Here is a 23,778-nt window from a genome sequence, read left to right as displayed (position 1 = left end):
AAGCACCAATCATGATGCAGGGGTATTGAAACTGCAGAGAGGGCAATTACTAAAGTGACTCTTGTTCCAGAAAAAAAAAAAAAATTGTCATGTCAAAAAAAACAAAACAATATTATAACTGTAGCTGTCAGCGATATCACTTGTTGAAGTGAAAGCTGGACTGGTGTGGTGCACTACAGTGGAACATAGTATGAGTGGCAAGGAGATTAAAGGGGTTCTCCCATCTCAGTCGTTCAGCCAGGCTACATGCAGTGTCTGATTCTCACTTCCTGTCCCCCCCCTCTACTTAATGGGACAAATAACACTTCTGCAGGTCAGATAATCTGCAGATTTTTGTACAGAATGGACTCCGTGTTATCTGTGTGTTTACATAGAGAGATAACAGACCAGGCTTTATCAGAAAAGTGCAGTTAGCTGAACGGATTGTCTTGCCAGCACTGAGTAAATGACATCGCCTGTCCTATCTCCCAGGTCCTTGGTTATAGCAACACAGTGTAAATAATGGAAGAATAAATTCACATACCAGGCAAATAAAGCAGAATTTCTAAAGCAATACATTTAGGAAAAATTTTCAATTTACATAAGCTACCAGTATAGATAGGATCTTTTGAAATGAGACAACCCCTTTAATATCTGACTCCCCCTTCTCCTCCCCCACAAGTGACTTTATAGAAAAAGTAAAAAAAAAAAATTCCATCTTGTTAAAAGAGAAACAGCATCATCACATCTGTAACTACCTATACAACAAAATTATTACATTATTTATTCTATATGATAAATTCCATAAACCTTAAAATTCCAAAGCCGAAATTAATGCATTCAGTTCATTTCACCTCTCAAAAACAAATCTTAAAGAACAATAAAAAAAGTCATCTGTACCTCTGCATTTCAATAATAAAAATTAAAAGACATACTGTAAAATAATCCTTTATATAGTGATGGCAATGGAAATAGAAAAATGTTATGGAAATAAAGGTTTCATTGTGCAAAAGTAGTAAAAAAATAGTTTATACAAATTTGGCATTGACATACGTGTGGCTATCATAAAATGACTAACATATTATTTATACAGTACTGTACATGCCATAAAAATAATCCTTAAAAAAGCAACATTGTTGTTTTATCCATAGAGCCCCCCACCCACAAAAAAAAAAAAATGTATTCAGTATTCAGTACATCATGTACTCACAAAATACAAGGTCTTGTTAGGTTCATTGAAATAAAATGTTAAAGTTCTGAATGCAGAGAGAGATATATAGATATATAAAGTTACTGGTTCAGGACTGAAATGTTTTAGATTGCAAAAGGCTTAAATGTACATAAGGCACCCGAGTTACGTGCCGGGAATATTTACTTGAGTTATAAATGTAAAAGCTGCAATAAAAAAACCCTTTTAGGGGGTTAAATAGACATTCTAGACATTCATCTGAACAAAATGAAGTGTAATACAATTTATTATTTTCCATAAATCTGTGACAGAATTTTATTCCACAATGCTACAATCGTTAACTGGCTGCAGTGGTCACATACATACACACATACCTATATTCATACCTACCTACATACATACCTACATACCTACACACATACCTACATTCATACCTACCTACCTACATACATACCTACACACATACCTATATACATACCTACCTACATACATACATACCTACACACATACCTATATACATACCTATATACATACCTACTTACATACATAAATACATACACACATACCTACTCACTTCACTGCTGCGACCAGTGATTGACTCATGGTGACATGCCAAACTAAACATGAAATGTCATGGAAGGGAGCATGTTCACTCTGCACAGAAAACTAAATGATTCTGAAGTCTTCCTTCTTCTTCTCTTCCTTAGCTGCTATGGACTCCTAGTATATCTTCTCTTCTCAGCATATGTGTGTTTACTTACGTAATATATTACTGTGTATTATCCTGTATCTGTATTACTATGTTGCTATAACTGTGTATTATCCTGTAACTGAAATTTCCCCACTGAGGGACTATTAAAGGATTATTTTATCTTATATTTAAAGCCAACATTGTAGGATCAAGGCCTTCACTGCAGTAATACAATTCTTGGTGATATTGTACTTAGAAGATCTATGGTCCTTACTTGAGAAAGAAGGAAATATCATTACAGGTGTAAGTTGAATAAAGATATTGGTCTACATTGTTGAGGGCTAATTGGAAGTATCTGGGTAAGTGTTTACCCTGTAAAAATGCATCGTATTTGAGGAACAGATGACATAAGTATACAGATTGAAACCTCTTATTGGATAATGGAAAGGTATGTGAGCCTGGGCTTTTTCCACTAGAGAAAGAGGTGCAGACAAATCCTATACCTGTCCATTTTGTGGACTGAGCTCACTGAGAGGATATAGTATTACTGGACATTGAAAATATGTTTTGATACTGTCCTTCATAGACTTTAATAGGTAAAATCAGGTCCATTGGAAAATATAACTTGTAATTGTATTGAAAACTGGTTAAAGGATTGTATCCATAGATTTGTGGTCAATGACAGAAGCTCAGACTGGTCCTCTGTTATAAGTGGTGTACCCCAGGGTTCAGTGATAGGTCCACTGTTACTGAACTTATTTATTAATGGTGGGGTTAATTCTATGTAATACTGTGCAGTCTATGGAGAACATATGTAGGTTACAAGCAGACTTACACAAACTGACTGTTTGGGCATCAACATGGCAAATGAAGTTCAATGTGGATAAATATAAAGTTATGCGTCTGGGTAATCTGCAAACATATATCCTGGGTGGAGTAAAGCTGGGAGAGTCACTGGTGGAGAAGGACCTGGGTGTACTTAAAGATCATAGGTTTAATTGCAGCATGGAATATCAATGGGCTGCTTATAAGGCGAACAGGATATTGTCAAGTATTAAAGGACATATTGACTCACAGGGCAGGGATGTAATATTAGCACTTTATAAGTCATTGGTGCATCCCCATCTAGAATAAGCAGTTCTATGCACCAGTTTATAGAAATGATGTTCTAGAGCTGGTAAGTCAGCTCAACAGAGGGTCACAAACCTGATAAGTGTCATGGAGGACCTCAGCAATGAGGAGAGACTAAAGGAGTTAAATCTGTTTAGTCTGGAGAAGAGATGTTTAAGGGGAGAAATGATAAACCTGTATATAAATGGTCCATACAAGAAATATGGTGAAAAACTGTTCCATTTAAAATTCCCTTAAAAGACAAGAGAGCACTCTTTCTGTCAGGCGAAAAAAGGGTTTAATCGCAAGAGCTGACAATGCTTCTTAAGGACTGTGAATCTGTGGAATAGCCTACCCCAGGAACTGGTCACAGCAGCAACAGCTGACAACTTCAAAAAAGGATTTCATAACTTTTTTAAAGAAAAATAGCATTGATATTTATGGAAATATATAGAATGGCATGTTTTTTCCAATCCCCTGGTTGAACTTGATGAACATATCTCTTTCTTCAACCATAATAACTATGTAACACATTCACACTTTCTATAAAGCTGCTAGTTTCCATTACAATCCTCCTCCTAACACCATCTCATTTACATTTACTCATTCTGCTCAACATTAGCAAAAAAGGGGGATCTAAAACTTTGCTCCAAAGTTATATTTAAAGGGATTGGACACTTTCTGATCAAATTTCAGAAATAGTATGAACTGATGTGCAGTGGCATATGAAACTCACATAATTTCTTACTGAAGCAAGCATGATAAAGTTTTGCACCCCCTTCCCCACATTATACAGATACACACACACACACTCACCAAGCAATTGGGGAGATGATCATATGATTTAACTATTTCTTTTTTTAAATGTAGATTGTGAGCCCCACATAGAGCTCACAATGTACATTTTTCCCTATCAGTATGTCTTTTTTGGAATGTGGGATGGAAATCCATGCAAACAGAGGAAGAACATACAAACTCCTTGCAGATGGTTTTATGCCCTTGGCGGGATTTGAACACCAGGACTCCAGCGCTGCAAGGCTGCAGTGCTAACCACTGAGCCACCGTGTGGTCCATGATTTAACTATTTCATGCTCGGAGCTATGAATGTTGTAGCCTCTGTGTCCATGGCAGCAAAAAGCTTCAGTGTGCTTGCTGTGGTAAGGAAAGACATGTTCTAAGCTTTCAAATGCCATTACAAATCAGTTTATGTCATTTATGAAAATTCAGCATAACATGGCCACCCCCTAAGGGCAACACGGTGGCTCAGTGGTTAGCACTGCAGCGCTGGAGTCCTGGGTTCAAATCCTGCCAGGAACAACATCTGCAAGGAGTTTGTATGTTCTCCCCGTGTTTGCATGGATTTCCTCTCATATTACAAAGACATACTGATAGGAAAAAAAGTACATTGTGATCCATATATGGGTCTCACAATCTACATTAAAAAAAGAAAAAAAAAATGGCCACCCTCTTTAACCAGTGCTACAATAGAATCCCTGCAACTAAATTAATTTTTTTTTTTTTTTTAAAACTCTTTATACTCCACCTTATTCCTAAAATTAGACATATACGGAAGCATAGTAGGTGCCCATAGCAATCAGTGGACATCATATTATAAATGATGAAAACATTTATGAAAATATAATAACCTTTTTAACCTTTATGATTCCATCCTGTGTATGCTGGTCTGTGACGATCTCAAATAAATCTTTGGCATCTCCATCAGTGATAGTATATTTCATTTCCGCATTTTTCCCTATATCTGCATCAACAGCTTTTATTCTGCCAATCTCTGTTCCTATAGCTGCAGATTCCAATGACACAAATTGGTAGATACCTGTAACATGTACGGAAAAAAATGTGTTTAGAAAAGTATCCTTATCATCAAGTAGTGGATAGTAATAGCCTGCAAAATGCTGTAAGTACTGTTTAAAGTTGTAATTCCAATAGTTTTATTTCCAATGTTTCCCTATGGGGATTGTGGAAAACTTTCTGTCCATTGCAAAATATCATTAGGACCTTTTGTGATGGTCTTGGGATTCTCTTTCCAATTCTTTCCAATGTAGTCCTGATCTAAATATTAATGTAATATCATTTATCATCATACAACAGTATGAAACCTTTTCATGCCTCTAAGTCATTAAGGGGGTTGTCCACTTTCAGAACAATATTGAGAGACAAATGTTATGGTTTGTATAATAAAAAGTTGTACAATTTTCTGATATACTTTCTGTATCTATTCATCACAGTTTTCTAGATCTCTGCTTGCTGTCATTCATTCTGTTACTTCAAGTGGATAAAAGTCTGACCATGGTCATGTGATTTACGGCCCATGGTCATGTGATATACGGTGCATGGTCATGTGATGAACACACAGGTGTCAATCATTATAGTCACAGCCCAGTAATCAGATATCTGCCTGGTAATCAGCTGTGCACCTGTGTGCTCATCACATGACCATGGACCGTAAATCACATGACCATGGTCAGAGTTTTATCCACTAGAAGTAACAGAATGAATGACAACAAGCAGAGATCTAGAAAACCATGAGGAATTGATACAGAAAGTATATTGCAAAATTGTATATCCTTTTATTGTACAAACAATAACATTTGTTCCTCAATATTGGTCTGAAAGTGGACAACCCCTTTAAGATGCAATGACCAAATTTTAAATGAGGTAAAATAATTATATATCACTGTAATATACAATGGCTTGCAAAAGTATTCATGCCACTTGAACTTTATCATATTTGCCACCTTACAACAAACGTTAACATATTTTTATGAGATTTTAAGTGAAAGCCCCACACAAAGTAGCAGATAATTGTGAAGTGGAACAAAAAAGATATATTGTTTACAAAATTTTACTGAGACCAAAATCTGTAAAGTGTGACGTGCAAAAGTATTCAGCCAAAAATGGAAAAAGTATTCTACAACTGCAAACCTACCAAGACATGGCTGTCCGCCTAAACTGACAGATCAAGCAAGGAGACCACTGGTCAGAGAAGCAGCCAACAGAGCCATGGTGACTCTGGAGGATCTGCAGAAATCCACAGCTCAGGTGGGAGAATCTGTCCACAGGACACCTATAAGTCATGCACTCCACAAATCTGGCCTTTATGGAAGAGTGGCAAGAAGAAAACCATTGTTGAGTGAAAGACATAAAAAGTGCCGTTTACAGTTTGCCACAAGCAATATTGGGGACACAGCAAACATATGGAAGAAGGTGCTCTGGTCAAATGAGAACAAAGTTGAACTTTTTGGCCTAAATGCAAAGCACTATGTGTGGCATAAAGGTAACATTGCTCATCACCCTGAACACACCATCTCCACTGTGAAACATGGTGGTGGCAGCATCATTTTTTCAGTGCAGACAGGGAAGCTGGTCAGAGTTGAAGGGAAGATGGATGGATCGAAATATAGAACAATCCTAGAAGAAAATCTGTTGGAGGTTGCAAAAGACTTGAGTCTGGGAAGGAGACTCACCTTTCAGTAATGACCCTAAACATACAGCCATAGCTACAGTGGAATGGTTTAGATAAAATACTATTCATGTGTTAGAAAGGTCCAGTCAAAGTCCAGAGCTAAATCCCATTGAGCATCTGTGGCAAGACATGAAAATTGCTGCTCACAGATGCCCTTCATCCAATCTGGCTAAGCTTGAGCTATTTTACAAAGAAGAATGGGCAAAAATATCAGTCTCTATAAAACTATAGAAAAATAACTTTTAAGAACATTTGCATGTGAGCATGAAGTTACAGTAAGGGTAAGTTCACATGGCGGAAACCTTTTCTCCCACTTGACTTTACCGCATGACTAGCAACAACGGGATGCTGATACAGAATACTGGCATCCCGTTGTGGCATCCCGCTCCTGATTAGGCCCAAATGAATGGGCCTAAGCAGGAGGGTGTTTCGAGCCACAGATGCCGCGGTCACTTTTTTTTTTTCGCTAATTGAAAAAAGTGCAAGTGACTCCCTTTGAAATGAATGGGAGGCATTTTTGCAGGCATATTTTGAGGTGGATAACACCTCAAAATACACCCGCAAAAAAAACTCCGTGTGAACATACTCTTAGTAATCACTTTTGTGTCTATGCTGTTTTTAAAATAATTTGATTAAGATACTGACCACTTTCACTAGTGTAGAATTGTGATGTATGACAGTCACTTACTGTTTCACTGACTTATTTTAACAACAGTAATAAATATAGATGAACAAGACAAATCAGATTCATTATTCCCAAAAGTACTGGCATTCAACTCTATAAAGTTAAGGTCACACATAACTAAAAATGCTATGGACAAAACACAGCAGAAACGCAATGGGAAAAAAAACACAGAAAACATGCTCACATTCTGGTATTTTTGCAAAAGTGGTAATGGACTATCAAAATCCCTTGAAAATCTATAGATGGTGTTTGTTAGGGAGCCTTCACACGGCGTTTACGCTCCACTCATTCAGACACGTAAACACGTGTCAAAGTGACCGCTGTAAAACACAATCTCATAGACTTCAATGTGTGCCGCTCTGCTACACATTGAAATTGATGGGAGTCTTTTAAACTCATGGATTTCAATGTGTAGCGTGCACACAGTGAAGTCTATGGGATTGTGTTTTATAGCGGTCACTTTGACACGTGTTTACGTGTCTGAATGAGCGGAGCGGCTCCCTTAAACAAAAAAAGTTCAAAGAAAAGCTGTGTTTTCAAAAATTCTTGCATAACATTTCAATTATATATAAATCTACGGAAACACTTTTTTTCAGTGGCCTTAACCTTAAAGGGGTTTTTGGATAAACATTAATAAATTTTAATTAGTAATTTTTGAAATAAATGTGATTAAAGATTTTGCAGAGTGTTAAAGATTTTCTCTAAACATTTTGATGGTGACAGTTTTTAGTTTTGATGGAAACCACAAAAATTTTCTATAGTACTTTTCAGAAACCCAGCCATAATTTTGCACTGCTTTGCAACTATACTGTCTGTGCCATTGTAATATTTTGCAGCCTCCATATGTATATTATGCCCATTAGGGATCATTGCAATGTGGAGCTGGTAGACACCCTCATTCGTGAGAGCTTGGTACAGCACAAACCACTGTTGATTGAGGTAAGTAAGGCTCCATTCCCACGGAGTAACGCACTGCTCATTCTGACACATAAACACGTGTCAGAGTGAGGAACTTCAAAACAGAATCCCATTGACTTCAATGATTTCGGCCTTATGCATGCTACCCATTGAACTCAATGGAAGGCTTTTTTATGTGTATCACATTGAAGGCAATAGGTAAAAAAGCCTCCCATTGAGTTCAATGGGTAGTTCAAGTAAGCCGGCACCCATTGAAGTCAATGGGAAATGTTTTGAAGCTTCTCACTCTGACACGTGTTTACGTGTCAGAATGAGCGGCGCGTTACTCCGTGGGAACGGAGCCTAAAGGAGATTTAGTCACCCCAGAACAGTCCAATACAGCTTTATATATGCTATAGCCATAGCCCATAGATCATTTCTGCAGCCCTGACACAAGGAAGAGTACCCACTGACAGCCTACATAGATGAGAGAGAAAGTGTCAAATCAGAAGAGGTTTGCTGTAGCTCGGTGAGTGGGTAATATGTTAATGGAGGTGGAAGTGGCAGACACGTTTCCAATTTTCCATTGATCATTGACTTTGTAAAGAAGAAATTTAACAAGATGTAACATTATATTACTAACATGTTGTTTTCTTATACTTGTCAAGAAAATATTTGAAATAAATTGAAGATGGTGATTAACCACATCATGCCACAGGGTAGTTAATTTCTTATATAATGCAATGTTCAACTTTTCAACATCTGTATAGCAATTTTGCTATATGATAATAATTGATTTTAAAACAACTATGGACAAAGAGACCCATAGAGTGAACTACATGGCAGGGGGCACATAACTGGAGTTGAGTAAGAAGAAGCAGTGTGGAGGGAAGCAAGGGGTTAAAGAAGTCACGAGCGAACAGGGGGAAGGGTCAGGGAGTGGGTTCTTTAAGAGGTATTTGTACTCTTTTTTTAATTTTCTTTTCTTCATCGGAGACAGGAGAAGTTATCCACCTAATGTAAGGGAAGAGATTATGCTTATGTCTGGAGAAGGAGTTGTTCTTGGTGTTATGTGTTCAGTTTGGAAGACAAGTAATGATTCACCTCCACCAAATTTGGGGTATTGGTACTTGGAGGCTGGATTGGTAATCTAGCATGGTATGGAATTTCTGGGGCGGAGCCTGACCGTCAAACGAGATGGCTGCTTGATCTGTAGCTCTGCCACTCGTATACCCGAAAGCACTCTCCTCCGACAGCTAATCTTTATCAAAAATGGTCAGAACCGGTGGAAATCGCCCTGGGGACTCTTCTAGTGCCTCCAGACCCCAGCAATCTCAATCGGGAATGCAGAAATTTCTCAGAAAGAAAGACTCTCGATCTCCGGCACTTACCTCCAAGATGGCGCCCGAGGAGGAGGATAGCAGCGCTGGGGAAATGGCGCGGGATTCAGATGCCGAGAGTCAGATTCAAGGTCCCAGCCAGACCATAATTACCCAATCTTTCCTTCAGAAAGCTCTGTCCCGGGCGATCGCTCCGGTCCTTGCCGAAATTGCGGAGCTCCGGGCTGACATGCGCTCCATGGACAAGCGAGTGGAAAAATTAGAGGCCGCATATCGTGAGTCCACTAGATCGGCTGTGGTTGTTTCCTCACAGTTAGAAACTCAAGCCGAGCTTATCAATAAAAGCTTTCTCCAACTTGAAGACCTTGAAAATCGCAATCGCCGCCGTAATGTGAGGATCAGAGGGATCCCGGAGTCTATTCCAGCTGAAACGCTCCCTGAGGCTGCCTGTAAAATATTTGATACCCTTCTAGGCCCGGGCAAACTTACCGCTGCTTCAATTGAGAGGATCCATAGGGCCATTCGACCTAAGCCAGGCCCCGACGATCCTCCACGAGATGTATTGTGTGCTATGTTGTCCTCGGCTGATACTACAGCGGTTCTACATGCTGCGAGAGACTGCAATTCCCTTGCACTGGATGATGCCAAGTTACAGATTTTTCAAGATTTGTCTCCAACTACTCTCCAAAAACGTCGGGCGCTGAAACCTTTATTAGAAGCTCTCAAAGCACGTAAAATACCCTACTCCTGGCTATTCCCCTTTGGCCTTTCGATTTTATATAATGGCCGCCGCCTCAATGTATACTCACCTGCAGATCTTCCAGCAATTTGGGCGGCCATTGGCTCACCTCCAGTAGAGATCCCTTCTTGGCTGCCGATCCCGCTCGAGGATTTGGATACATCGCGTCCTACGCTGCTTCCCCCTTCTCCGAAAACCCCTGGCAGGTATAGATCTCCCCGAGGTCTGAGGGGTACACCGCGCAGACGTGAACTTCTCATGAGAGAGAAATAATTTTCTTTACCCTGTTCTGTCCCTGTGGTTCAATATGGTATTTGCACCGTACTATCTTTGTTAGTTTTCCTATTTTGGTGCAACATTTGGATTCATCCCCACCAAGGTTTATTGTTACCTAGCTAATGTTATGTACCTTCATGTGGTTATCCTCTATTTTCAGTTTTATACCGGAGAGTCGCCGATGCCAGACCTCCCATCTCGTTAATGATGGGAGATTGGTCTTGGCCATGATCCCTGTATTAGCTCTTTATATATGTCATCTCAACCCTCCCCTTCTTAATCTTATGCTCCCTCCCTCTTCCTCCTCCCTCTTCTCCTACCTCCTCCTCTACTCTCCTCTACTGTCCACCTCTGTCGCCCCTCCCCCTTGATCCAGCCCCGTCTCTCCTGTCTCTCCTCCCTCCCTAGTGTCTCCCCCTTCTTTTCTTGCTCTCTAGTTCCCACCTCCTTTTACCTTGGTCTCTCCTACCTTGATCCATCCCGCCAACAACGCCTCCCTTCTTCTTCCTGAGATGCTTTGAGATTCTGTCGTTCATCTGACGTGGGATGATACGTCATCGTAAGGTCCTGTCGGCCCTTTTTGTCTCTCTAGCTACTTGCTTATATGATGAGTGGACCTACGTAGATGGTACAGTATGTGTATTTGAAATTACTTGCCTTATCCTCTTATATTTCACGGCTCGTAGGTGGGACTTAGTTCAATCTCACTTGAGATCTTAGCGAGTAGTCCTATGTTTGTTCAGAATGGTTGCTTATTACTCTTAATCTGTGCTCCGATCCATACTTGCCTGACTGTCGTTTATAATTACTATTATAATAGTGGTTCCATGGTTCGGACGGACTACGCTATCTCCCATAGCTGTTTATTATTGCCACAGGATACCTTCCACCAGTTTCCCCACCCCTTGCCCTACATACCTCCCCTTTGAACTTTGGCTCATGTCTCCATCTATCTGCTGGTTCATTAATTATTGATCACTAGTTTTCTTATTTCTGACTAGGGCTAGTTGTACTTCCAGCCTTGTTTTATTGAGTTTTTTGACCATTCTCTGTAGAATCTTTAGTTGGAGAGTGTGATAGGGGTTTATGTTTGATCAGGCCGTTCTACCTTTGTGTCCCCCCTTATACCGATTAGGAAGGTTTTCTCTTTCCCTCTTATACGCCATCTTTTTGGCATAGAAACTTCGACTCGGTATTTTGATCAGTGGACCTACAGATTTTATCCACTGATCCTTGTTGTTTTGTCTGCTACCCAACCTAGTCTCACTGTTTTCCTCTCTCTTCCTCCCTCCCCTACTCTCTTCCCACCTATTTTCCTTTGTCTACCTTTCTTTTTGTACTCATCCGAATTGCTACCGCTGTGTCTCTCTTCTATTACTAAACTTTATATTTCTTGCTCTCTCTAATTTCTGGGATTTCTACTAGACTGCAGTATTTTTATTCTCAGAACGAAATGGCTACTGTGCAATGTGTCTCCTTGAATGTTCAGGGCCTCAATACCCCAAACAAAAAAAGTAATCTGTTTCAACTTCTCAGACGCCAAAAAGCAAATCTCGTATTTTTACAGGAAACCCATTTTAAAGGATCTAAAATCCCATATATTCCTAAAAAACTTTTCCCACATCAATTCCATAGCACACACCCATCCTCATCCTCCAAAGGTGTGTCCCTATTGATACATAATTCCATTCCCTTTGTCTTTAAACGTTTATATTCTGATGCGGAAGGCCGATACTTATTCGTCAAAGGTTCGATAGCATCTGTGGATTATACTTTTGCCTCCGTTTACTCCCCAAATACAGGTCAGGTTCCTTGGTTGTTGGAAATGTTTAGAATGCTAAAGTTGTTCTCAGAGGGTTCCATAATTCTGGGGGGTGATCTGAACTTAGCCCTCAATCATGACTTGGACTCAACTGCCAAATGGCCCATACACAGTCAGAAGCTTATTGGGAGGCTATGTGCTGCTTTGCAAGATCTTCACTTGCTCGACTGCTGGAGGTCTCTACACCCGACAGGACGAGACTTTACTTTTTTTTCGTCAACTGCAAAAACTTACCATCACCTGGATTACCTCCTTACTTTGCGTGCTCTCCTGCAGAATGTCCTAGATGCGTCCATAGGTAATATTGCATTTTCCGACCACGCTCCAGTCTCCATTACACTACGGCTGCAACAACTGCCAAGACCACAATGGTCTTGGAGGCTTAATGAATCTCTATTGGACTCTGACGACAACGCCCAATGGATTGGGGATAAAATCTCTGACTTTTTTGCATTTAACTCTAATCCGGACTGCAACCCCACCATCTTATGGGAAAGTCATAAAGCATATGTACGAGGCTTCCTCATCTCTTTGGCTACCAAAGTGAAAAGAAATAACCGCAGAGCCTTGGACGACATCTTACTCAATATTGCCCGTTTAGAGAGGATCCACAAACGTTCTCTCGCGATTGCAGCACAAAATGAACTCTTGACTTTGAGAGAACAACTACTCGATCATCTGAATCATCAATCTGCAAAGCAACATCTCCACTATAGGAAATTGATTTATGCCCATGGTGACAAGGGCAGTCGCATAATGACCAATCTATTGCGGAAAGAGAGGAAGAAACTATTCATTCCATCCATTCGCACTGGCAAGGGCCTTATGATTTCTTCGACAGGCAAAATAGCTGACGAATTCCTAGCCTTTTATTCAAAACTCTACAACCTGGCAGACGATCCTTCTTCCAGTACAATGCCTGATTTACCGAGCAAAATTGACAGTTTTCTGACATCCCTCGACTTACCGTCCATTCCTCCAGAGGCAGTGGACGAGCTTCTTGCTCCGGTCTCAGGAAGAGGTAGGTGCAGTCATGGATAGTTTTCAGGTGGGGAAGAGTCCGGGGCCTGATGGTCTTCCACTACGTTACTTTAAGAAATTTCGTGAACACCTTATACCCCACCTTACCACTTGGTGTAACGCTTTGATGGATGGAGCTCAACTTCCACCCCAAGCTCAGGAAGCTTACATCACTCTGATCCACAAGGAAGGGAAAGACCCTACAGAGTGCGGAAGTTACAGGCCCATTTCCCTGTTGAATACCGACATCAAATTGTGGGCAAAAATCCTATCCCAGATCCCCTCCCTAGTGCGCGAGGAACAAGCAGGCTTTGTGACTGGGAGAGAGGGGCGGCATAATTTGATGAAATTGTTACCGGCAATACACCTAGCCCGATCGACCAAGCTCCCATTGGTGCTTTTGAGTATCGATGCCGAAAAGGCATTCGATAGGGTCAATTGGTTGTTTATGGCAGCCACGCTTGTTAAATTTGGTCTTCCAGCCAGGTTCATTTCTGCCATTTTTTCGCTATACCACCAACCCTCAGCTCGCCTTCGTATTAATGGCACTTTATCTGATAGCTTTTGGATCTTGAACGGCACTAGACAAGGGTGCCCTCTCTCCCCCACTCTCTTTGTTTTGTTTATCGAAACCCTCTTGCAAGCAGTACGGCAGGAACCAAGGATTCAGGGAGTGCCTCTTCGTGATTCGGAATTGCACTATACCGCGTTCGCAGATGACATCTTATTTACAATCTCGAACCCAGAAGATGGTCTGCCAGCCCTTGTGGACAGATTGACCGAATTTGGCAAACTTTCCGGATACAAAACTAACTTCTCCAAATCCGAGATCTTGAACATAACCCTTTCTAAATCTATGACTGAGAGGCTTAAACCTAGGTCCCCCTTCATCTGGGCTGTTTCAGAGATCAAATATCTCGGTATCCGACTCACTGCTGACCCTGCTTCTTTATACCATAGAAACTTCCCTCCTATGTTAGAGGAATTAAAACGTTCACTAGCCTCTTACGTGACTCTTCCAGTATCATGGTTCGGCCGTAAAGCCATCGTACAGACTTATCTCCTTCCGAAACTTATCTATAAGTTAGCAATGTTACCGGTACGGATTCCGAAGGTCTTTTTTAAAAACCTCAGATCTGTTCTCTCGAAATTTATATGGCGCAACAAGGCCCCAAGGCTGGCATGGTCCCTGATTATAAAGCGCAAATCCGAAGGTGGCATGGGTTTACCCAATCTACACAACTACTACAAATCTACACTGTTAAGTTGGTGGCTCGAACTGGCAGCCCCCATGCAATCTCCAATGTCATCCCGATTGTTCTCAGAACTTTATGGATCTGATTATCTACATCACCTATGGCTTCCACGACCTTCTGCCTCTTTACGCACTACCTCGGACCCATTCCTGGACAGTGCCATGTTCATCTGGTCCTCGTTGGGTGAACAATTAGCCCCAAAACCGTCCCCACTGATCCCATTGGGCTTGATCCCTGACCTGGTGGGTTTGGAAGACACAGCTTATCGTTCTCTTTGGGACAAGTTAAATCATCTAACCGTGCTAGACCTCGTTCAAGATGGTGGGTCTTTGTCCTTGGATAATATCCTGTCAAAATTGCCGGACCTCTCCATCTCTTTCTTGCATAGGAACCATATCTCTCACATCCTCCACAAGTTTACCTCCCTATTTCAAATCCGCACAGATCTGACTCCGTTTGAAAAGATTCTAAAGTCTCCTACCAGAATGCTGCGCAAAATTTCACACCTTCTCCACCAGCACATATCTCCAGCGACTTTCTACAAACCTGCTTTTATGACTTCATGGGAGTCCGAACTGAACGTTACATTTTCTCCAGAGGATGTGGAATCTATTTTATCCCACTCCCATGGCATTTCGACATGTGTTAGAGTTCAGGAGAACCATTACAAACTGATCACCAGATGGTACCGTACCCCGGTATGGTTGCAACAGAAACGTCTGGATATGGATATATCCTGGATATGGCGTCCCCAGGATACAATCCTAAAAAAGATAAACTTCTCTATCACATGTTATTAGCTGCAAAATTGATTGTCCCACTTTACTGGCTTCAAAAATCTGCTCCCCCCTTCAAAGTTTGGGAAGACAAAGTGACACAGATAGCCCGCTTTGAGGAGTTTCTCAGTTATGTACAAAGATCAAATGAAAACTATAGGCGTATTTGGTCACCTTGGCTGGTACGCAATTTATATGGTACTAATTGAAAGCTGAATTTTGTAATGTTTGAAGAATTGTACCCTTCCTTCCCCCCACCCCCTCTTTTCCCTTTCTTCCTTATAGATTCCCCTCCTTTCCCTTCCTCCCCACTTCCATTTCTCTACTTCGCTACCTTTCCCTCCTGAGTACTGGTTGGGTATATAATTTTTCTCTGTTATTACCTCTTATTGTTGTTTCAACAGTGATGTTTTAAGTCTTTTCATTGCTGATTATCTCTTTATTGCAATGTTCTCTTTTTTTCTGTATGCGCAAATTTGTTCAATAAACTTTTGAATTAAAAAAAAAAATGGTATGGAATTTCTGCAGTCAGGATATCCAGGATGGAATTAAAGGTGTATTGCCAAGAACATAATTATATCTATATTTGTAGCTAATTAAAAGTTAAACATTTTTGCACATATAAGTATTTAAAAATTCTGCAGAGTATTTAAAAGATTTTCTGTAACCATCTTAGTGGTGACAGTCTATTGTTTTGATTGGTTGCCAATGGATACGACCATAAATACAGAAACTTTCTATTGTCTGGGACTTGTCAGGAACCCAGCCATAATTTTCTTATTGTAGCTGGGTTATCATGCCAGGACACTACTTATATGAGATGATATCCACAAAAAGGAAATCATAGCTGATTTTTTGACCTTAGAAAGTTCTGTATTCATGGTTGTATCCACTGGCAACCGATCAAGACGACAATTTGTGACCACAAGATATTTAGAGAAAATGTTTAACCCCTTAAGGACCAGGCCATTTTTTGGTTTCGCATTTTCGTTTTTTCCTCCTCACATTTCAAGAGCCATAACTTTTTCATTTTTCAGTTCACAGAGTCACATGATGGCTTATTGTTTGCGGGACAAATTGTACTTTGTAATGGCATCATTCAATATGCTGTGCAATGTACTTGGAAGCTGGAAAAAAATTCAGAATGAGGTGCAATTGGAGAAAAAATGCATTTGCGACATTTTCTTATGGGTTTAATTTTTACAGCGTTCACTGTTTGGTACAAATGACATGTTACCTGTGTTCTACGTGTCAGTACGAACGCGGTGATACCAAATTTATATAGTATTTGAAATGTTTTGATACTTTTAAAAAAATGATAAACTTTGCAAAATAGAAAAAAAAAATTGTGTCATCATGTTCTAACACCTGTAACTTTTTCATATTTCCATGTATGGAGCTGGTTGTGGTGTCTTTTTATGCGAGACAAGATGACGTTTCTATTGATACCATTTGGGGAAAGATCTGATGGTTTGATCACTTTGTATTCACACACAACACAAAGTGTTGAAAAAAACGCTTTTTGGCTGTTTTTAATTTTTTTTGCCGCTACGCCGTTCGCAGTACGGGATAAATGTTTTAATATTCTAATAGTTCGGGCATTTTGGAGCGCGTGGATACCTAATATGTTTATGTTTAATGTTCTTTAATTACTTTTATAGCTAATCTAGGGAAAGGGGTGTGATTTGAACTTTTATATTTTTTTTATACTTTTAAAAACTTTTTTTTTTCTTGTTATACATTTATGATCAGACCCCTTAGGTACCTTGAAACCTAGGGGGTCTGATCGCTCATACTATTCACTGCAATACTACAGTATTGCAGTGAATAGCAAAATCGCAGCACTTCTATTAGACGATGCTCTGGCTGCTGTTATTGGCAGGTCCTGGCTGTATTATACAGCCGGCATCTGCCGTGTATGGAGCGAGCTCAGCGTGTGAGCTCGCTCCATACATCCCCATGCGACCCATGACGTACAGTTACGTCAAGGGTCGCTAAGGGGTTAACTTTCCACAAAATGTTTAATTACTTATATATTCAAAAATGTTTAACTTTTAATTATCTTCAAATGTAAATATGGTTATGTACATGGGAATACCCCTTTAAGTATATGAAGGTATATCATGACCATGGGTAAATAGTTAAATCCCTGTCGATGTTTCATGGATAGTTTTATGGGTTTGTATCATCAAGGACCTCTAATTCTGTTTGGTATGTGAAGAATGTGTATTTATATACATTTGGCATTTGTGAAAGTTTTATAAATTTTGTATTAAACTTAATAAATTGGTGCTGTAGCCTTTCCAACCCTTGTGTCTTGTCCTCATAGGCAAAAGGGGGACAGTATAAGCTAGTATGAGAGTGTCCATTTGTGGAATTAGACTATCCCTTAGTCAAATGTGTGGTCTATAAAGAACATAGCTCACACTCAGCACACATGTACATAAGACCTTACTAACAACTACTTTTCTGTTGTTTGTAATGCAACAACAACAAAAAATTGGTGGCAAATATTATTCCTTATGCGGTACGTATTAATGGAGCAGTCACACATCAGCAGCAATAATGATGTTACTGACTGCGGGTGTCAGTAAGGGCTTTGGAAAAGAAAACATTATTGTGGATTGTGATTTCACCTGTGTGTTAGTTGTTAAAAACACCCAGAATAAACCACATTCAATAGGAACTCCAAACAGTGTTCCAAACAGTTCTGGGGCCAAAAATGATTAACTTAGAAGTACAACATGATTCAGTCCAGACTATTTTATAACTGACTGTGATGTTTTGTTGTTACCACACTGTCAGTAATGTGAAAAAGGCTGTTCTTAATTAGTATATAGGGTTCGGGGGATATTGTCACTCCTTAGGGAGAGACCACCATATAGGTATGTGGAGACTTCTTAAGCCTTTAGCACTCCACTTTGCAAGGAACTATGGGAAGAATATGCAAATCTGCCTTCCATGATGTAATTAGGAAGACAGTTGCTGCCTCAGTGTTGCAAACCAATAAAGATTTGCATATTCTTCCCATAGTTCCTTGCAAAGTGGAGTGCTAAAGGCTTAACAAGTCTCCACACACCTATATGGTGGTCTCTCCCTAAGGAGTGACAATATCCCCCGAACCCTGTCTAAGCCTCTCACCTCTACCAGGTTATAGTCCTCTCTACATTGGGCTGAAGAGATCCAACAAGATCGAAACAGCTATCCTTGATTGAGAGACTATACCTGGTAATATTCCCAGCGTCGTTGCTAAACAAAGGCCTCTTGGAAGGTCGGGCATGAGGCTAAAGGGAGCAGCCATTATTGGGTTATTTCACTGGAATCCTGTCTTAAGACAGACTTGCACATTCCAGTGAGCGCCCTCTATTGGTTTGCAACACTGAGGCAGCAACTGTCTTCCTAATTACATCATGGAAGGCAGATTTGCATATTCTTCCCTTAGTATATAGGTTCATACATCACTATTTAGCGTTATTATTAGAGATGAGCGAATAGTGAAATATTCAATATTCGTTTCGAGTAGAGCCTCAATATTCAACTACTCGATCGAATATTGAATCCCATTATAATCTATGGGGGAAAATGCTATTCGACTAAAAGAAAGTCACCAAATCCACGAGTAGCAGGAGAAGAGTGTTTAGGAGGAGCGCTGTGCAGTTAAAGTGCACGGACCCCATTACATTCTATGGGGTCCATGCGCTTTAACTGCACAGCGCTTGCAGTTGCTCTGATAAAAAGTAAGCTCCCTCGTAACCGCAAGCTGCCAGCTCTCCCGACTAGCAAAGACGAGCCTGCGGAAAATCAATGCTGGTTCTGCAGCAGACTCATCCTTGCTAGTCGGGAGAGCTGGCAGCTTGCTGTTATGAGGGAGGTTACTTTTTCTCATAGGAATGAATTGACCAGAGTTGATTGGCTAATGTACAGCATTTGGACCAATCAACGCTGGTTCTGACGGAGGCTCGTCTGTGAGGAAGCAGAGTCTAAGATCGAACCACAATGGAGACTGCTGTGGTCTGATCTTAGACTCCGCCTCCTCACAGACAAGCCTCTGGCAGAGCCAGAGTTGATTGGCCGAATGCTGTACACTGGCCAATCAACGCTGGTCAATTCATTCCTATGAGAAAAAGTCAGTTCCCTCGTAACACCAAGCTGCCTACTCCTAGCAAGGACGAACCTGCTGCAGAACCAGCGTATACACTGTATAGCATTCGGTCAATCAGCGCTGGTTCTGAATCTAATATTTACTACTAATAACTAGTAGTATTCAATCGAGTATGAATATTTTGAATACCGTAGTATTCTATCGAATACCTACTCGATCAAATACTACTCGCTCATCTCTAGTTATTATTATTATTATTATTATTATTATTATTATTATTTATTTATCTGTTTCTAGAGCACCATTAATTCCATGCTGCTCTGTATTTCAGGGTTTACATACAATACACTAAATAGGTATAATACTAAAAGTGACCTATGGGTACAGTGGGATGGAGGGCTGTATCCCTATATACAATCTATACCTCAAGTGTGTAAAAACATAAAGCATGTAAAGTAATTCAGATTATCAACTAGATAAATATTTATTCACTGGTATTTTATGTCATTCCGTGTTTGAGTACAAGGAGGTTTATGCAATCTTCTATACCTCTGCAGATAGTGCCAAGATTTCACACCTTGGTACTTTTTATTAAGCATTTTATGAATGTAATATGTACAGTACAGAGCAAAAGTTTGGACACACCTTCTTAGTCATGAAAATACAGAAAACTCTTTGAATGAGAAGGTATGTCCAAACTTTTGCTCTGTACTGTATGTCTTGTTTTAGTTTCAAGTACTATGCTTTTGGTATACTTTATATGATATACTTTAACATCAATTTGTCTACCAACACACATGTTTACCACACTCTGGCTGTAATGAAGCATTTACATAAGACTAGTCTATATGTGAACACATTTGATTTTTATAGATGTACCTGTGCATTATGGCTTATGTATATTCATAGACTCTATATACATATGCACATGCATAGATATTGCACAGATATTGTACATCATGACATTGTATTATTTTGTTTCTATTTTTAACTTTAAGCACTTTTTAATGTAATCTCTGTCAAATTTGGATTATATTATATTGTATTTAATTATTTATTTATAGCCTATTTATAGCTTATTTATTGCTGTATTGTTGGATCTGAAGAAGGGCTTCACTGTAATCAGTGAAAAAAAAAAGTGTTATCCATTTTATTTTATATTTCAATGAACATCCACGTTGTATCAAGACCTAGTGACCACTTGTGTCTTGTACCCTGTAAGAGGAGCACGCATCCTACGGTGTTTCCCCAAAAATAAGACATCCCCCGAAAGTAAGGCATGGGGGCGGTTTTATTAAATTGCCTAATATAAGGCACTCCCCTGAAAATAAGGCATCCCCCAAAAAACACTGTAGCCTGCTGAATACTGTGCGCAATGTTCTGTGTGCAGAGGAAAGCCGGCTGCTCCCTCTGCTGTGATACCACTGTTCCTGCTGCTGTAGGATGAGCTGGGAAAGTATCATATGCTGCGGGGAGACCACTCTCCCAGCTCATCCCACAGCAGCCGGAACAGTGGTAGTACAGCAGAGGCAGCAGCCGGCTTTCCTGCGCGCATGGAACACAGCGTTCAGCCGACTGCAATGCCCACTAAGTGAGGCTCACCAGCGCAAGCGCCCAAAGCCTCACTAATCTCCGCTAATCCCCGCCCACCACTTCCAATGCGACCAACAGCAACACCAGCGCTGCTACAAAGATGGGGAAGGTAAGTAGCATATCTCCCCCCCTTCACCTCCTGGACCATCTACAACCATCAGTTATGCCGGCGCTCTGCTAAGGAAGCACCGGCATGACTGCCGATTGTCCCCTGCTCCAGCCGCTGAATAAGGCATCCCCAAAAATAAGACAGGTCATATATTTCAGAAGATAATTTAATAAAAGACACTGTCTTATTTTCGAGTCTCAGCACTCTCCAAGACTTATATGCACATTACCTATGACACTGATATACTCAGTGTGCCATACACCAGTGGTCGCTGCCATCTATTTCTCTATGAGATTGCAATATAGTCATCAATTGTGACTCACTATAAAAGGAACAAGGAGCGCACCTTTCCTGTTTTTTTTTGTTTTGTATGTAAATATTTACTAAAGTTTAACATAAAAATACTGATACTTACTAGAGATGAGCGAGTAGTACTCGATCGAGTAGGTATTCGATCGAATACTACGGTATTCGAAATACTCGTACTTGATCGAGTACCACTCACCGTTCGAATGTAAAAGTTCGATGCAGAACCAGCATTGATTGGCCGAATGCTATACAGTCGGCCAATCAATGCTGGTTCTTCTCCTACCTTTAGAAGTCTTCTCCGTGCAGCGTCCCCGCGGTGTCTTCCGGTTCTGAATTCACTCTGCCAGGCATCAGGCCTGGGCAGAGCCGACTGCGCATGTCCGCTTGTAGTGTGGGCATGCGCAGTCGGCTCTGCCCAGGCCTGATGCCTGGCAGAGTGAATGAAGAGCCGGAAGACGCCGCGGGGACGCTGCAAGGAGAAGACTGCTCAGAGGATCCAGCCCGACCCTCACTCATGGACTTGGTAAGTATAATTTGATCGAACATTGCCTACCCCTGAAACGAGCATTTTCCCCCATAGACTATAATAGGGTTCGATATTCGATTCGAGTAGTCGAATATTGAGGGGCTACTCGAAACGAATATCGAACCACGAACATTTTACTGTTCGCTCATCTCTAATACTTACCTCTCCTCACTCCCCTGCTGCACGGTCTGCAAGTCTCTTGTCCTAGACTGTTCAGAGAGCTGTAGGCACGATGTGAGTAATGTCATCACATAGCGTTACAGTTCCCAAAGCCGGAGCACTCAGGGGAACATTGGTGAGGCGGGAGCTGTCTGTTCTGCTTCCCCACTGTATTCAACTCATCTGCGTCTTCTCCAGACGCAGATGTGTTGAATCCGGAACATTCCTCCTGCTGAATGGGATCACAGGACAGGACACGTAAATCTGGGATGTGTCACTGAATCTGGGACCTTGGGAGGTATGCGTTACACCACTGTCTGTGACCACAGCAGCAAGCTCTCAGAAAAAATCCATATGTCCAGCACACACAAGCATATTCACCCCAAGTCAGGTAAGAATCTCATCCAAGAGACATAAGTTGTCTCAATAACATAGCGCAAAGTCTTGCTGTAGACTAGCGATGCAACGCATTAGGCTGCATTCACACGGAATTTACGCTCTGCTCATTCAGATGCGTAAACACGTGTCTAAGTGATCGCTATATAACAGAATCCCATAGACATCAATGTATGCCGGTCTTACGCGCGCTACACATTGAAATCAATGGGTTTAAAAGCCTCCCATTGATTTTAATGTGTAGCACACGTAAGATTCTTTTTTACAGCGGTCACTTTGACACGTGTTTACGTGTCTGAATGAGTGGAGCGTAAACTCCGTGCGAAGGCAGCCTTAGACAGATTCTGTGTAGGAATGAGCAAAATGATTCATATAGAACCAGATTAAACACAAATGTTCTAAAGGTTTCTGGTTTAACTCGTACCCGAAACTTTTGAGCTTCATCCTCCATAAAACACTATTACATTCTGGGGTCTCCTCAGCCCCCAGATTATCATAAGTAGAGGCCTGAGCAGATAGGTAAAAATAAACAGTTATACTTGCCTCTCCTCACCTCCCCTGGGCATCTGACTGTACCCTGACATCCTCTTCAAGCCTCTAGCTGATGTCATGTGCCCCAGTGTCCGAGTGTCATGGTGTTACATGCCTCATATGACCACTTAGGCTCAATCACAGGCTTCTACATTGGTGACCCTAGGGTGTGTGACCTACAGAGGATTTTAGGGGACCTCTAGATGCCAAAAGGATGCCCAGGAGAGGTAAGGCAAAGCAAATATAACTATTTGTTGTGTTTACTCACCTCCACTGAGTATCCACATATTATACTCTTGAGGAAATCCCCGAGTATAACAAGTTCACCCCAAAATGAACCAGAGGACCAAATCTCATGAATATTCAACTAAACAAATTTCAAGAGATTTACCAATTTTGTTCTGTCTCATAAATGGTCTAACCTGAAGGGCACACACTGCACAGTTCTATAGTCTAGTAAGGAGATGAGCACCAACACCTGAACATGTAATACCTGGGAACCAGTGAGTTATATGCCCCTCTATCAGCATGTCTGCCATCCCACTGAAAAGCCATATCGGGAAACTTATGCACAACTGATGTGATAATAAAACTTATGTCTCACCCAGCTTTACCTGGATGAGATCTGTAAGGTATACAGAGCAATCTTGGAAAGAGGTATGTGATTTTCAACCACTCCCTGTCAATGTCTCACACTTGCTATGCTTGTTCATCAGTGTCTGTATTTGCAGAAACTGACATACAATTATATAAAGCAAAAGAGGTTATTCTGGTGCTATAAACAAACAT

At 40.8% G+C, this 23,778-nt stretch overlaps 1 protein-coding gene across 2 annotated transcripts in view; it reads right to left on the bottom strand.

Moving 5' to 3' along the window:
* Window positions 1–23,778, bottom strand: part of LOC142200510 (cadherin-9-like) — a 180,514-nt gene that overhangs the window by 11,504 nt on the left and 145,232 nt on the right. For both annotated transcript variants that reach the window (XM_075270934.1, XM_075270935.1), the window contains one exon: window positions 4,616–4,803. In XM_075270934.1, coding sequence (XP_075127035.1) covers window positions 4,616–4,803 — 188 coding nt within the window. The remainder of the gene's footprint in view (window positions 1–4,615; window positions 4,804–23,778) is intronic.

The sequence above is a fragment of the Leptodactylus fuscus genome, chromosome 4 (assembly GCF_031893055.1).
Source record: "Leptodactylus fuscus isolate aLepFus1 chromosome 4, aLepFus1.hap2, whole genome shotgun sequence".
NCBI classification, from domain to species: Eukaryota; Metazoa; Chordata; class Amphibia; order Anura; family Leptodactylidae; genus Leptodactylus; species Leptodactylus fuscus.
The sequence above is the reverse complement of the archived record's forward strand: the minus strand, read 5'-3'. Positions and strand labels throughout refer to the sequence as shown.